The 17583-nt window shown below is 34.6% G+C and overlaps 1 protein-coding gene across 3 annotated transcripts in view; it reads right to left on the reverse strand.

Moving 5' to 3' along the window:
• Positions 1 to 11157: 11157 nt before the first annotated feature.
• LOC111432255 (acetolactate synthase small subunit 1, chloroplastic-like) overlaps positions 11158 to 17583 on the reverse strand; it is a 19065-nt gene continuing 12639 nt past the window's right edge. Inside the window, exons 7-13 of one of the 3 annotated variants that reach the window (XM_023069107.1) lie at positions 17155 to 17241; positions 14932 to 15036; positions 14725 to 14847; positions 13452 to 13604; positions 12522 to 12587; positions 11911 to 12011; positions 11158 to 11454 (exon numbers count right to left, since the gene is read on the reverse strand). In XM_023069107.1, coding sequence (XP_022924875.1) covers positions 11928 to 12011; positions 12522 to 12587; positions 13452 to 13604; positions 14725 to 14847; positions 14932 to 15036; positions 17155 to 17241 — 618 coding nt within the window. In that variant the 3' untranslated portion in view covers positions 11158 to 11454; positions 11911 to 11927. Of the gene's footprint in view, positions 11485 to 11910; positions 12012 to 12521; positions 12588 to 13451; positions 13605 to 14724; positions 14848 to 14931; positions 15037 to 17154; positions 17242 to 17583 lie in introns of all 3 variants that reach the window. The other 2 variants (XM_023069108.1, XM_023069106.1) reach the window with 2 other exon arrangements.

The following is a 17583-nucleotide window of genomic DNA, read 5'->3' on the forward strand; positions in this document are numbered from 1 at the left end:
TCTGGTGAAGAAGTTATTGAAGGGCAATCCCTTATTTATATCCTTTTGAGGGGTACCCTACCTTTGTTATCTGTCGTCAACTAGAGATTCTTCACATTCTCCTTGTCTCTATCATGATTCTTTGTAGTTTCATGTGCTTTTCTTTCTTTCATTTTTTTCATATTTTTTTTATGAATTTTATAAAAATATATGAGTTCGTTATGGAACTCGTTACGATTGAAGTTCAATTACGTGAGATTATGAAGTTTAGTGGATCCCACGTTGGTTGGAGAAGGGAACAAGGTATTCTTTGTAAGTGTGTGGAAACCTCTCAATAGCAGACGTGTTTTAAAACTGTGAGGTTAACGGTGATACGTAATAGGCTAAAACGAACAATATTGGCTAGCAGTGGGCTTGGGTGCCTTTGATTCTCTGTTTTGATGGTAATACGTAACGGACTAAAACAGACAATGTCTATTAGCAGTGAGCTTAGGTGTCCTCGGTTCATATGAAAATTTAGAATTCAGATTTAACACTTAATAGCTAAACATTTTCTTGCGTCTCAACAATATGACTATGTTACCTACTTGTCGTTGCTCACCTGCATCTTAAAATTGTTCTTATTTAACTCTCAATTTTTAACATTGTTCTTATTTAGATGTGACTTCGATTTATTTTTTAAGTATTTTTTAACTCTCATATTTCTTAACATCGTTTTTATTCAAATATCTCTCATTTACTCGGGCGCAAAATGCCATTAAATGAGTCCATGAATTCGGGAAGAAGATAGAAAAGCTTTCACCTTATTATGTTCATGTTCATCTCTATCCTTTATGCCACCTACTTTTGTACTTCGGTGGTATTTTTTTTTAATTTGTTTTGATTCTTGCTTATTTCATTCCCTTATTTTTCAATCTTTCATCGAAATAGAGTAATTATATTTATGATAGTTAATTGTACTAGAAACTCGATTCATTAGAGGACAACTAAATTTTCAAGTTTAATTGTAAATAGGGAATGAGTTTCGGGTACAAATTCAAATAAATGCAAAACGACTCAAAATACACCTACAAAACTGACAGCCAAGGATGACAATTTTTGTGTTCTCGCAGCTCTCGAGTGCTCCCCACCTCGGCTAGAAGTCAACAATCACTTGAAAAATAATGAGGAGGGGGTGAATATAAAAATACTCAGGAAGCAGCCTGCTTTTAGGTTCTCATCGCATCCTTATCGTAGTAGGTTACGGTGGTATTTTCTTTAGGCTCTAGGAAGTTACGACCTAATCTCTAAAACTATCGGAGCAGGTTGTTTAACATTTCTGTATTTTGATACAGATAGCTTGCTTTGCCTACGTAATGAAAGAGTGACATCCTAGGTTGAGGCGCTACCTCAATATAATTCGGTGGGATAGTATGACGTCTGTTGATTTGAATATAATTCAGGGAAGGTTAGCTAGCGAGCCCTTGCATGGGACCATGATGTAACCCTAGTTAGGGAGAGCAACTTCGTGTGTCAACCAACTACTATATCAATCTGTATGGTCCCATGCCCCATCTTAAGATCAATTTACAACACAAAGACCCTACTTAGGAGATTCTTTCCATTTGCACAAGGTAAAGGTACCTATTTGTCTCGACACACTTCCCTAACGGCCTAGGCTTAGCGCAACATATCGCTCATGAGGACCTACCAATTGGCAAGGGGTGCTACTGGGTCCGACCTACGTCGCTAATAATGCTATTGGGGTAGGTACTAGATGGATAGAGTGGGAGACTCTAGTGACATCATTCACACGACTAACAATCTAGAGAACTATCTTGGCCATTTCGAGATGTTGTGGAGGTATACTACGTTTTCAGGCCATATAGGCGCCAAGTCCAGGGATATGTATATGAGCTCACCTGGGGTCCATGTGTGTTTACGTAGGTCGTGTGTAGAAAAGTATTACACATGCAATTTTGTCAAGACTAAAAGTAGAGACTAAAGTCATGTCATGATTTTTTGTGGAAGTATATATCTCAAACATGATTGCATGTGGTTGCATTTCTTGACAGTAATAGGGTTACTTACTGATTATTTTTAAATACTCAAGTCATGTGTTACTCTTATTTTTCAAGTAAATATAAGGTACCCTTATATGGATGACAACGTTACTGTGAAGACCATAAAACCGAAGCTAGGGTAATTGCATCTCTGCTTAAATTGTAGCCATTAGGTTAGATCAAAACGATCTCATTGCTTTGAACTTGATGTTATTTCGTTTAAGCTATTTAAAACGAATTCACGATCATTAATTCCATGACATTTTTTGGAAATGTTTTGAAAGAATTTTTTTGGCTCACAATCACTCACAATCATTCATCCCGGGTCTGTAAGTTAGTTTTGTTAAATTTAGGTATCAGATAGAAACAAACGTACAAGTTAAAGAGCTAATCTCGTAATTTATACAAATCTAAACACGGGTTTTCAATAAAACACAACAACGAGCCAAAAGAAACATGGATTAAAAATCAAAACATCAATCAATTTCACAAAATTTGATGTAATCACAAGTGAAATTTGTTGGAATGTCTCTTATTTGTTGTGCATTCATCGCTTTCAAAAGGAATATTCATACGTTTGTATGGAGTTTCTTGTCAACTTTTGTGCATTTGCTTTGGTCCATATAAATTTGCAGATAAGATTCCAAGTTAAGACAAGCAAAGAAGTTAAAACGTCGACGCATTACATGTGATATTTGTTTTATTTTGTTTCTATTTATAGTACTCTTTGTGTTTTGATGAACCAAAAAGCAAGGATTTGAGAAAAGAAAGTGAGTCCCATGAATTGTTTGAATGGCTAAGCCACCACCACACCTCCTACACGAATATTGTTTTAAGGCATTTTACAACTCGTATATTAGGGTTATAATCGAATCGAAACAGATTGAGTTGAACTATATACGTAATAAGTTGTATCTATTTGTAGATTCGAGTTCATCGAATGTACAAAATTGTTCACACGTTTTGTTGGTTTAATGTTTTGTTGGTTTAATTTAGTGAGCTGAGCTTTATCAAATGTTCCAATGAATGTTGATTGATATCATGTCTATATTCTTGTAAGTGTATCTTATCAAAGCTAGTTTGATAATTAAATTTATCCCAACTTATTTACTTTAGCTTTTGGGTTAATTAGTGAATTAACTTGGTATTAGAGTAGCTTCTGTAATGTCGTTTGTCATCGGAGTAAATAAGGGGTTCATAAATTAACTGGGACCATATCTGAATGAGAGCAATCGTGATAATATGATGACTAAGAAAGGCTTAAATCGATGGTCCTTTTTCAGTGACTCAATCATATGAACTTCATAGTTAAGCGTGCTTTGCTTGGAACAATTCTAGGGATGACCTCCTAGGAATTTTCGTAAGATGTATGTGAGTGAGAACAAAGTGTGCTAGAAGGAATGTGTTGGTTTGTGGGGATAGTCATCGCTCTTAGAAACAATGAGTAAATAACGTTGACTCTGTTGCAAGGGATGTAGGGAAATGTCGGGGTCATTAGGTACCGAATCCTGATCTGAGTTCTGGGCACGATAGTCTTCACTCTTAGAAGTGAGGAGTAAATAACATGGCCAAGGAATGTAGGGGAATGTCGAGGTCATAGAGTATTAAATCCTTATATGAATTCTGGGCACGATAGTTTTTACCCTTAAAAGCGAGGAGTAAATAACGTGACCCTGTTCCAAAGGATGTAGAGGAATGTCGGGGTTATTAGATATCGAATCCTGATCCAAATTAAGGACACAGAATGTGTTATAAACAAGTGATTGGTTGTGGTTTTGGGTCATTAGAGGAAGCTTTTTGTTATTGATAAGAACAAAGAGTTTTATTTATGAAGACGATAAAGATTGCATTATCTTTCTTTTATTGTTACTCCACCTTTCCCATAAACAAGCTTTAAGACTTCCAATACAACACTGAGCTTTAACTTATCCATTGACCAAGTAGTGAGTGGAGTGTCGAATAACCAAGTGCACGTGAGCCACACCTATATTCAACCGACATAGTAGGCTTTCCTTAAACCCTAATTTACCCATTCATGTTTTTATATTTGTCGGTTGTTTTGTTTCGTTTACAATATTCCTCCCCAATTTCTTTAGGGCAAACCTTTACTTTTGATATTAGGTAATCTAGTATCAAAGCGAGTTTCGATTATGAGATTTATGGATTACGGGTCCATTACACTTCCGTTGCGCATGACACTCGAGTAAAAGAATGATACAAGAATGAACCAAAACCACATCAGAATGAGAAAGGATTATGAGTCCACCATGCTTCCGCTACGCATATGACACTCGAATAAAAGAAGGGTACATGAATGAACCGAAACCACATCGAAATGAGAAAGGATTATGAGTCCACCATGCTTCTGTTGCGCATATGACACTCAAGTAAAAGAAGGGTACATGAATGAACCGAAACCACATCGGAATGAGAAAGGATTATGAGTCCACCATGCTTCCGTTGCGCATATGACAATCGAGTAAAGAAATGGTGCATGAATGAACTGAGACCATATTGAAATGAGAAAGATCCTGAGGATAGGATAGGTAAGAAAGACATAAAAAAACTGAAAGTTATTACCTATACCAACAAGGTGCACTATAACAGTCCAAGCCCACCGCTAGCAAATATTGTCCACTTTAATCCGTTACGTATCTCGCGTCTGTAGGGAGATGTTTTCACACCTTTATAAGGAATGTTTCGTTCCCTTCTCCAACTGACGTGGGATCTCACATGCACTTTTCTTTTAGTTGACTCAATCATAAGAACTCTATAGTCGAACGTAAGTAACGTAACCGTGTCGTCAGAACTCATAGATGCAGAGGAATGCCAAGACCATTAAGTATTGAATTCGAATTTCGAGTCCTGATCTAAATTATGGGCATGAGTCGATACGAAAATTTTAGTCGATCGTGCTAATTCATTTCGGAAGTGCTTCTCAAACATATTTTCTAGGTTTCTATGTTAGGAAGGTGGAATTCTTAAGAAATGATGAAGGATAAAATCGTACGAATAATATCACTCCCAAAACTAAATTTGGAATTTTCTAGAAAACAAAAAGGTATAAAGAAGAAGAAAGCAAAAAATAACATAAAATAAAAATAAGAATCTCCAAAATTAAAATTTTTAACATTGGATTGAGATATATTTGATAGAATCTCTCTCGAGCAAAGGTAATAAAGAAAAAGACTATTATTCTTATTATTCTTCTATATTCGAGCATAATCACGCCCAGTTGTTTATTTTGTTTTCTCGGTTAAGAACGGTTAATACTATCAATTTTGAATATAGTACTTGAAAAAGGCCTCGTGACAATGAAGACGTTTTTTTTTTTCCATTTAATATAACTTTCGACACTGACCGATGTAGAATTTTGATTTCATTTATAACCCTACGAGTAAGCATCGATATTGAAATTGAATTAAAAAAAATTATCGAAGATACGGGTGCGCATGGATTAGATTAGGTTGGGTTGGAAAAATCTTTTGAATCAACTCAAAATTATGAGTTGGTTAGGTTGGTGACCGGAGCAATCCGAATAGAGTTCACAGCCCAACTCAACCTTCTACTTTGGAGTTGTTGTCGTGTTGTTCATTTTTTTTTAGTTATTTAAAAAAATTATATTTATCCACAATATATGTTATATTAATAACTAAAATCTCATAAATCTCAGATGTCAAACATTCACCAGTCACAACATAGAGCTAATATCGGTTACAAACGTCAAATATTCTTAATTTTCATAATAATCTTAAAAGTAGGGTAACATAGGGTCGGGCTGTAACCCTGTCATGACCGATTTTCAAGGTTTCAAATCTCAGACCAAGACAATAGCAAATAAAAATAAAAAATGTAAATCTAATAAAATTTAAATCAAATAAAGACAATAACACCAAAATTAAATACAAAGTAAAATCTAAATGATAAGACGATGTTCAAATTTATTAGAAACAGGGAAACATGTTTGGGGTGCAATTACAAATCGAAATATAAAAATGGACCGACTCTCTGGAACAACCCCTCTATGGCCACACAAATCTCGACTAGTCCTCCACCTCATTACACAGTCTGCAAATACCTGAAAAAGACAGAAGAAAATGGTGAGCATAAAAATACTCAGTAAGTAACCTACTTGCACGCTCATCGCATCTTTATCCTAGTAGGTATTCATGTGCTTTACTTTAGGCTCTAGGAAGTTCGAGCCTAGTCTCAATTACTATCTGAGCATCTGGGGTGTCTCAAAGTTTCAAGTGATACTTTAACTGCTCACGGGCCAATTCTGGGTTCGGAGTAGGTGGTTCACCCTTTTCTAGGGTCGCAGGTCGACTAACCAACAAGTCTCATCTCTCGAGTAAACCATCTTTTGTTTTTTTGACTTAGGTAGCTTGCTTTCCCTAGACAGTATGTAATCGGTATCCTGAGTCAAGGTGCTACCTCATAAAACTCTCTCCTAATGGGGACAATAAAGTGTGTGGCTAGCCTGCTCGTCATCCATGGGAGGATAGCTGACGAACTCATTCCATAGAACCATATAATCACCAAAAGTCGAGGGTGCAACCCCCTATGCTTACCAGCTCCAATGATTACCCACATGTATCCACATCCCCTCCATAGGACGGATCTACAGTATCTGCGTGATTCACGTCCTCCCATACGAAAAATCTTCATTTTTCATGGGATCTCATCCCCATACTTCATTTTTCGCGTGATCTCGTCCCCATACTTCATTTTTTTCACGTGAATTATTCATTTCGAAAGGGAATATCATAGAAACGTTCGGTTGATGACACATTCATTTAATTGGGTCACTTGTAATGGCAAAGATAAGATTCAAAAGTCTTGTAGCCATCAAGAACATGACAAATTCTTTCTTAGTTATTTAATTGTTATTCTCTTAATATAATGTTTTGTAAATATAGTAACAATCGTCTAGGGTTTTATTGGCCAAACCAAAAAGCAAAAATTTGACTCCATTCAAAGGTATCTTTGGGGAAGTGGAAGCCCCACGAATCATTTGCATTGTTCTTCCATCCTTCATCTAAGAATATTCTCCAACTATTGAAGGGGTTGGAGAAGGAAGAGTGGTGAAGAAGGAGGGATGATTTGATTTTTACGTGTCGGTTAATTTACAAATTCAGTCATACTTTTCGAGATAGTTAGAATTAGTTCGTCAATAGCATGCTAGTGATACTCATTTGGTACTTGACGGTGCATGTTGTCGGAAAGTTCCAAATTTATAGAGGAAGCAATTCTCGCTATACAGCTAACAGGGATAAACAATTTTTGTAATGTCTCGTACTCATGATTTAGAATAGGAGTTGGATATCCATATAAACCAACACAAACTCAATAGGGATAACTCATATTCGTAACGTTTTATGCCCATGATTCAGACTAGAGATGACCCATAATCATAACAACTCGTATTCATGATTCAAACAAGGAGTTGGATATCGACACAAACCAACATGAGTTCGTTTGGCATGCTTTTTGCTCCTCACGTGCTTTCTGGGTAGAAGCATTTCTTTTAAGCCAAACACGTTTGGCCTATGATTGAGCTACCAAAATGCTTTCTAGGTAAAAGCATTTCTTTTAAGCCAAACACGTTTGACCTATGATTGAGCCACCAAAATGCTTTCTGGGTCATAATATTTCTTTCAAACCAAGCACGTTTAACCTATGATTGAGCTACAGAAAAGAAAGAAACACATGATATCCATACCCAAGATTGTTAACTACCATATTCTCAGGATCGCTCTCATTTAAATGTCATAATAATTCATTCATATACATCGACCATTTTGGATTCAATCAATATGACAACAAAGAATCTAATATTGTTCGAAATATTACGTAAAGCAATTAAAAAAGAATATTGTAAAGAGAACAACATGATCAACAAATAAGATATCATAAGTAGAATAGGATTTAAGATATCATGTCATTTGGGTCGATGCATGTTCCAAATGATGTCCTTCGAAAAGACGTATCCCTATTTAAGTTACTCGAACTCTCCATTCTCACAATACAAATTCCTTTAACAAGATTCATTTTTTTTTTCTTTTCATAACCCTCGAACGTTTTCTGAAAAGCCTATCCATGTGAACGTTTACTTACTATGTGAGGGAGAAGACCGTAAAAACCCATAATGCACGTGGATAACTTTCTCTTTATCAGAAGGAACTCTTGTCAATACAACAATATTTCTTAATTAACCCTAACCCAATACAAGCAAGATCAAACTTTTGATTTCTCAGTCATAGATGTTGGATGATGAAAGTCCCACATCGGCTAATTTAGGAAATGATCATGAGTTTATAATCAAGGAATACTATCTCCATTGGGATGAGGCCTTTTGGGAAGCCCAAAGCAAAGCCACGAGAGTTTATGCTCAAAGTGAACAATATCATACCATTGTGGAGAGTCGTGTTCATCTAATATGGGTATCAGAGCCATGCCGTAAACTTAGTCGTGCCAATAGATTGGTAAATCCACAAATGTCGAACAAAGGACTCCAAAAATGACTAATAAAGGAGTAAGACTGAGTACTTTGTTATGGATGATTAAAGTCCCACATTGCCTAATTTAGGGAGGGCACTATCTCCATTGGGATAAGACCTTTTGGTAAAACCCAAAGCAAAGCCATGACAGCTTTATAATACCATCGTGGAGAGTCGTGCTCATCTAACAGTAGATAGGCATCTTAATCAATTAAACTACGGTTAGACAACAAGCTTATTATGAATCGGGTGATGTCAGTTAGACAACAAGCTTATTATGAATCGGGTGATGAGAAATGAGATAAAACATGTTTTTCTATCTATAAAATTACTCGGTTCATGGATTTCAGCCTTTAAGATCTTTAATGGAAAAACAAGGAAATAATCAACTTGAGTATAGTTTAATTATTCACGACACATAACTATCCTATGAATTTAAATTATACTCGATCGAGCAAGTTAAAAAGAAAGAGACGAGAAGAAAGTAATAACATGCAAAAAGTAAATTTGAGGGAGACATAAAGAATCAAAGTAGGTACTAATAAAGATAGGGGATGGTTTTGAAGATTAGAAATTGACAAGAGAGAATATGTTTGTAATCTTGTCCTTTGCCAACTTTTTGTCTTTTCGAATCCAAAGCTATTGGCCATACAAGAACTTACTCAAAATAGTAAGCTTTTGATTTCAATGCATGACATATAAAGTTGAAGGCAACTCACGTCAGCCCACTACCACCATTTGTTCTTTCGTATAAACTACTTTTCTTTTACTTTTTCTTTCTTTCTTTGCCCATTTCTTTCTTATTATATGAATGTCTACAAAAACAAACTTTTATTCTCGACTCTAATCCTTTTATCGTAATTGGGTTCCATCCGTTCGCGTTATATAGTGAATTATGGTTAGAAATAATGAGACGATGTAAGGTTTACGTCCATTCGTTTAGCCATAATGTATATGGACAGATCTTTAAGCTTTTTATTATATTTTGATTTGATTCGTTGTAACTTTGAAATATTAAGTATATTGAAGCTGCATATATTACGAAAAGCGAGTTTTGTGCAAATGAATGTTCGGCAGACAAAATTTGTGGACAAAAAATTATGATTCTTTTAGGACTAGAATGAGATTTTAACTTTAGCTTTTTTCAGGTCAATAATTGTAGAGATGAAATATCAGACAATCGACTTTTGAAATAGTGTTTGATGTTTTATGTATTGAGCTATTTTTACGATTGCATTTATCTTAAAGTTACTTACTTTAATCTGAAGATGAAATCTAAGAATAATGTAAGTATTCAACTGTCAATGTCAAGAGTGGAACAATTTATATATATATGGCTTGTAAAGGAACAACGTACCTTAGAGTGGAAGCAAGCAACAATCTCGTACGCAAGAAATATCTTCCTCAACTAAACGCATTAGAAGTGGAGATCAAGAAATACTCAATAAATTACTCAACTATTAGAGTTGAAAAATACATTCATATACAACATATATTATGACTAATGGGACCTAGATTCATGATCGTTCATTGGACTCTACTTAATTTCTGAGTAGGATTGGATGCACAGTACTTCTCTACCAATAGTTTACTCATATGCACGTAGATCCACTAGACTGCTCATTAATGTATTCCCTAGGCTTGGCTATAGGCAAGCACACACGTTGCTAAAAACCGACGAAAAGGAAAAGGACACGAAAAATATTGTGAGTGTATACATCCGTATATTACATAAATGGAAAAGTAAGTCATGACTCTATTAGCATACCACATGCCTAGGATCCCACATATATAATCATGATTCAGTGCACAATAAGATTTTCTTCATATAACGTGTATAAGTTCATATTCGTGGGACTCACATAATCATGATAATGGTATCTCTTATAATATATGCATAACCATACGAAGTCATGATCGATCATACATAAATGTACATTTATCCCATAAAACATACATAATCATTCAATTTATAACATGTAAATAAAAGCTACCTGTTACAATGTTACATGTTATTTATGCATCAAATAATTTCTTCAAGCACATTTAAACAATAAGTCCATTAAAATTCAAACTCAACTTGGTTCTCCTTTTAACTTTCACTAATAATTAACTTTCTTTACGATTTATTTATGATACAATCATAAACTAGTTCCTCTCGAGCATAAACTAGGTTCCTCTCAAGTATAAACTAGGTTCCTCTTAAGCTAATGAGAGTAAGATTCTATAATTTAAATCCCAAAACTGCACGTGAAAGAACTACTATGTACTTACAAATATATGAGAAGAGAATTTCATCTCGTACAATTTTGTTCCAAACCTCCTTGGTCAATTCCCTAGAATTAGATTTATTAAATCAACCTTAAAAATCATTCTCACCCATATAAATCAAAAAACAAACTCTCCTAAACCGAAGTTCATAACTTAAGATTATCTTAACATCGAGTCACATATGATTATCGTGTGGAAATACAATGTACTCAATTAACACACATATAAAAATCAATCACTATAACATAAATATTATACTCCATATAGTTTATACATAACAATTGCCAAGAGACCAACTACTGCCTTTATTTAATGCTATTCATGTTATAAAGCATAGATTAAAATAAAATATTAATCATTCTAAAAGAAAGAACAAAACAAATTATTTCTCTAAACTTCAAAACATCAAAAAGATATGTTTCAATTTTGAGATAGTTACAGGTAAGAAGATCCTTTGAGGATTTCATCCAAAGGTGCACACAATTGAAGAACATGATACTACACAATTGTATTTCCACTTCTTCTCTCACTTACTTCACAGACTCATTTAGAAACGTTCTTAAGCCAACCATGACTAAAATGCCTGAAACTTATAGGTCCATATTTTGGCTATGCACAATCTGAGTTTGTGCTTCAACCACCTTCATTACTGTCCAACTTTAAACGAAGTCCATTCAACCTACGACGTTGAATATGCAAAGGAAATTATATCAAGAGATTGATAAGACAATACAATAAGTTGCTAACAAGTCATTCGAGGTACTTAGACTGGCCCTCGATGAGAACGCTAAAAAACTGAACCATTATTCAGTAAGTTATGAGTCCGATCATTGGTATCTATACTCATGGTGTGACAAATGGTGTCTTTTTTTATATATTCGTTGATATTAATACTATAGAACGGAAATAAAATTAATTTGTTAATATAAATGTCGAACCCTCCAATTTATGAATATATCGACTTGTCAATAGATGTTAATTCTTGTTTATAAACAACTCCCTTGTTACATACTAGCATGCTTCTATCCTAATAATATTCAGTTGCTAAAGATATTCTCTAACAGATTAATATTGCTTTAACATTCATGGTGGTAAACAGGAAGGGATAGAAAAACTGACATCAAGTAGCTGGCACTTAGATCGGAAGAGGATAACCACGAAGATATGTCGAGTCAACACCGGATTCTCTACCCAATGCTACCCTTCCTGTCCTTGCCACCTACGGATAAAGAAAGAAGAATTCAGCAATTAGGATTGTTGTATGTAAGCATTTACATGCACAAACACAGTGCTAAAAAGGTAACCACTCAAGCCCACCGCTAGTAGATATGGTCCTTTTTGGGTTTTCCCTTCTAGGCTTTCCCTCAAGATTTTAGAACATGTCTACTAGGGAAAGGTTTCCACACCTTTATAAAAAATGTTTCGTTCCTCTCTCCGACCAATGCAAGTAAAAACATTAAATATAACATAATTATTAGATTTTAGATTTAATGGTAATGCAAGTAAAAACATTAAATATACCATAATTATTAGATTTTAGATTTAATGGTAGTTTAAGATGGTATCAGAACAAGAGAACATTTGTGTTCAACCTCACATTATATTTGTAATTTCTAAGATTAAGTTAAGAAAACATTAATAATCCAATATTCAATTTTTAAGGAAAAAGTCCTAACAGGAATTATTTCTCCAACTGCTAGTCTAAAAGAGATCGAAATCAAGTACAAACCTCACATATCCCATATGGCTCCAGCAACCTCTGCAATGCGACCATCTTGTTTAAATCCCCAGTGAGCTGTGGAGTAAATACGAAGAATTGTAGCATAAGAATCGCCAGATCAAAAGAGAAAGAAAAAAAGACCATATAAAAGTAGAAAAACATTCTTCAATACTTACTTTGGCACTTATACTATAGAGAAGTTATACTTTCGCTTAACATTAACATCAAGCGCTCTAGTGCGCATTTTCTTAAGGGGTAAGAACACTTCAGTGCATCATTTTTTCCCCTTTTACAGAGCTGATTTTAAGCAAATAAGATTACACATTTATTTTCAATATTTTTGTAATGGCTTCCGTCGGCAGATATTGTCCTCTTTAGACTTTCCCTTTTGGGCTTCCCCTCAAAATTTTTAAAGTGTGTCTGCAAGGGAGAGGTTTCCACACCCTTATAAAGAATGTTTCGTTCTTCTCCCCAACCGATGTGGGATCTCACAGTCCACCTCCCTTCGAGACCCAACGTCCTTGCTGGCACACCGCCTCGTATCCACCCCCATTCAGAGCTCAGCCTCTTTGCTGGCACATTAGTCAGTGTCTAGCCCTAATACATTTGTAGCGGCCCAAGCCTACTACTAGCAGTTTTGTTTCCAAAGAATTTGTCGCAAACATCATTCCTTATAAATGATAGTATTTCTTCAATCATTATAGACAACTCGTTTGCTTGAACAACCAACTTACATAAATGAATTTAGTCCAAATTGAGCTAGAAATTGTAGTATTTCTTCAATCAGTGAATTAGTTTAGAGGAAAAAAGATCCCCACTTGCTGCTCTACTGACGTTACTATATTTATAATAAATCACGCACATAATAGTCTTAGCCGCATAAATATATATCTGCATTTATGCAAAATTCTCTATACCACATCAAGGAAAGAAGATGACCTGAAGAGTAATTGTATGATCAGAAACATCAACAGCTTTTGCACGGAAGATGTCAGCAATATCGAGGACATCCCTTCTGGCAGCAGCATTTACTGCAACTTTTATCAACATTAATTCTCTTTCAGCGAACGGCAAGTGCGTTAGATCCCGCACCTGAAGATGTCATCCCCGATTATTTTATCAATCATGAACTAATACAAGTCGCAAGATCATAATACTGTAAGCTATGCACTTTTAAGAATCTCATAAGATTATTCATGGATTTTTTTTTTTTTTTTTTTCTCAATATAAAAAAGATGAAATATTATTTAGAGGAATAGAGTAAATAACAATGCCACCTATTTTTTCTCAACTGAACTCATATGAAAAATAAAATAAGCATAAATTAAATATAACAAAAAGATAAGATCAAAATGAACCATAAAATATCTCAACAAAAGAAAGGATATGTTAATCTTTTAGGTAAGGGCCTTCATCCTTCAGAACCAACTTATCTTTTAGCAAGTTTCCCGCACTAGATACGTAGTTTAAGTAGGGTACTATGGGTTTTGTTTGCTTTTTGTTCTTTGAACAATATACGAACTTATGATATAATGAAAAGATACATGTGTTCAAACAAAACAAACCCCTACAAGGAGAGAAATAAAGTCATGAAAACTAAGAAAACGAATATGAAAACGGACAGTAACATCATTTTGTAAAAATCTAGGTATCATCCCTTCCTATTCTTTCTGTATTATTACCTAGTGTTAGAGATTTATTTAGTCAAATGGCACAGGCATCTCTTTCAAAAAAATTAATAACTTGCAACAATTTGGGTCTATTTGGTCCCTAAAATTTAAAAATTACAAATTTAAACCATAAACTTTTAAAATGAACATATCTACTAAACACATTTGAGTTTCCTTTAGAAAAATTCAAATTGATGTCTAATAAATTAATTAATTTTTAAAAAAATTTAAATTCTTCAATTACCTACTAGACATAAAATTGAAAGTTTAAGAAATCTATTAAACACAAAATTGAAAGTTTAGAGACTTATGAGACACTTTTGAGTGTTCATATACCAAATACACAAACGTTAAAGTTCAAAGACTAAATTTGTAATCTAACAAAAAAAAAAAAAAATACTAAATAGGATCATGAAACCTCCAAAGTGAAAAACATTTTGCCTAGAATACTTTCAAATATCGAAATGTAGGGACAAAAAAATATTTGAAGCATTAGTACTAGCATTTAAACTTTATCAATAGAAAATTACTGAACATGCTACCTCATGAAGATCTATTAATTTATGAAGCTGCTGAACCAACTTTCCAATTGACTCGTCAGTTCCAGGAACGACTGTTGTGATACGAGATAATCCAGCCTTTTCTGCATGTCCTACAGCAAGACTCTGAAAATTTTCCAAATACAAAATTATCACGACACCGTTGAAAATAAGAAAAAGTTCGAAGTTAAGAATATAATTAGAACCTACCTGAATGTTATAACCTCTTCTAGAAATAATCCCAGTAACAACATTGAGAACTCCAGGATAATCGTTTACTAGCATAGATAATGTATGTGATTGAAGACCACTTGACTGAAAGTTAGCAGAACACATGAAAAGTTAAAGAAAAATTGCAGAAGAGATAATCTACAAACTACATAAGAAGGAAGGAATTAAAATGACAAGAAGATAACATTTTGATAAAAAGAGATGCGATATGTACACAAGAAAATGGCGCAGAAATTGTGGATCATTTGACCTAAAACTAGACCAACTAGAAAATATCCCATCACTTTTACTGGAAGGAACAAAAATTTGCACATTACCGAACATTGAGGTTCATATTCAAACCCATCTTCTTTGAGGTTCATATTCGATGATTGAGATGTCTTGTTTCACATTGGAGAAGCTCATTCTTCAATTTTAACTTCGTTTTGATTTCTTCTCAAGAAAAAGTTCCAAGAAACAGCACTTTGATTCCAAAGATAAGCAATGGGAACCTCTTTGCTGAGAGATTGATGGTAAAGAAAGGGATTTAAGTTGAAAACTTTGTGCTTCCAACCAAACCTCCTTCCAAAACAGAGTTTTGGCTCCCCTCCCAACTCTACCTTCAATATGGTTGTAAACCAGATTCTGCAAATTTTGAATAGACTTCCATGGCCCCTTGGAAGTTTGCAAAAGAACTCTACCCAGCTTGAGGTCACAAGTCCGGAACCAAATTTTGTAGCAATAATTCTACGCCAAAGAGCATTTTTTTCTTGGTGAAAACACCAAATCCATTCGGCCAAAATTGAGATGTTCCTTTCGTGTATATCAAAAATCTCCAATCCTTCATCAATAGAGGATTGTATAATAGACCATCTGAGGAGGTGGATGCCCTTTTGACAATGCCTCCCCTCAAAAGAAAAGTCCTGTACTTCTCAAGGGATTTGTGACCTTGGATGGAGCAAGAAAAATGGAAAAATAATAAATAGAAAAATTGTAAGCGTAGCTTGGATAAGAGTGTGCCTACCTCCTTTTGATATATGAGAAGCCCCCCAATTATTCAAATGCTTCTCCACTTCTTCAATAACTGGAGCTCAAAAATTTAGGGTACAAGGATTGTCATTCAAAGGGAGACCCAAATAGGTAGTTGGCCAAAATCCAATCCGGAAACTAAAGGGGGAAACAAGACACTAAGCTTGCTGCGAGTCAATTCCAACACCCAAGAATTCCTTTTTCTGACAATTAATATTTTGACCCGAAGCTCCCGCAAACTGGATGGTATGAAAATGATTGTGGAGATGAGTTGCATTTGAAGAAGAAAATAGTATGGTATCATCACAGTAAATTGGAGGTCGGTGATGGATAGTTTTTGCGGATCTTTTCCTACATGAAAACCTTCAATCAACCCTTTTTTTCTGCTGATAAGAGCATCCTATTAAGGCAATCAACCACAAGCATAAATAAAAAAAGGAGAAAGGGGATCTCCTTGACGAAGATTTCTAGATGCTTGTATTATTCCTCTAGATTTACCATTGATAATAATGGATAAATTCATTAAAGAGATGCACTCTCTAATCCATGTCCTCCAAGTTTGCCCAAAATCTTTACAAGAAGGCTTTCCTATAAAAAATCTATATCCACCAAATCAGAAGTCTTCTCTACATCAAGTTTTATGACTACTCCACTCTTTTTCCTTCTATTCCACTCATCAATGATCTCATTGGCAATTAACCATTTTGTTTTGCAACTCTGATGCCATATAGCTTCCTCATTGGCAGAAATAAAAATCAACTCCCCTTTAATGGAACTTCTTTGCTGTATATTACCAATTGTCAGTCCTAAAGTCTCCTCCTTAGAATCAATGGCTATGAGCTCTTGGTGAAGGTTAGCTTTCATAAAGATTTCAGTTCGAAGTCCTTTTTTTCTCCCAGCCAAGTGCTAGTCAACGCATAAATCACGAGAAAGAACATAGAACATATGTTCTCACACATCCAACAGAGGAAGCCCTCAAAGGAAAAAATATATATATATATAACAAACAACCTTATGGTTAAAAGACTCAGGTTAAATATCGAACTTGACTCACCCAAATGGATGACTTTTCAATCAGCACTGGTCGGATATATATTCAGCGAAGTGTCCTAATACTACTCAAGGAAATAAGAGACATCCAGATAAATTTGCTTTTAGAACTACAATGGAAATATTTGAAAATTATATACATACATCACCATCATAGAGAACACCCCAGTGAGCGTCAAGAACTTGATTTGAATGAAAATGCTCATATGGCTCCACAGGATATACATCTCCCTGCAATATCCACATTAGCGTTGTGTTCAGTGAAAGGTAAGAACATTTCCCAACCAAAAATAAAATAAAATAAAATAAAAAGGGGGGAACAAGCATCCCAAACAAATTGTAGAAAAATCTCGTAAAGAAAGTTCAAAGAAGTCAGCTGTCTTTTTTCAAATATAAGAATCAATTTTAATTAGAGATAACAAAACTGCATAAATGGATCAACGGAGTTCCAAAAAAAAAAACTCATCGGCAAGTATATAACAATAGGATTGAGTAATTATTAAAAAAACAAACGAACACTTACGCATCAGAAGCTGGAAAAAAAAAAAAAAAAAAAAAAAAAAAAAAAAAAAA

Source organism: Cucurbita moschata, unplaced genomic scaffold, assembly GCF_002738365.1.
Source record: "Cucurbita moschata cultivar Rifu unplaced genomic scaffold, Cmos_1.0 Cmo_Scf00003, whole genome shotgun sequence".
NCBI classification, from domain to species: Eukaryota; Viridiplantae; Streptophyta; class Magnoliopsida; order Cucurbitales; family Cucurbitaceae; genus Cucurbita; species Cucurbita moschata.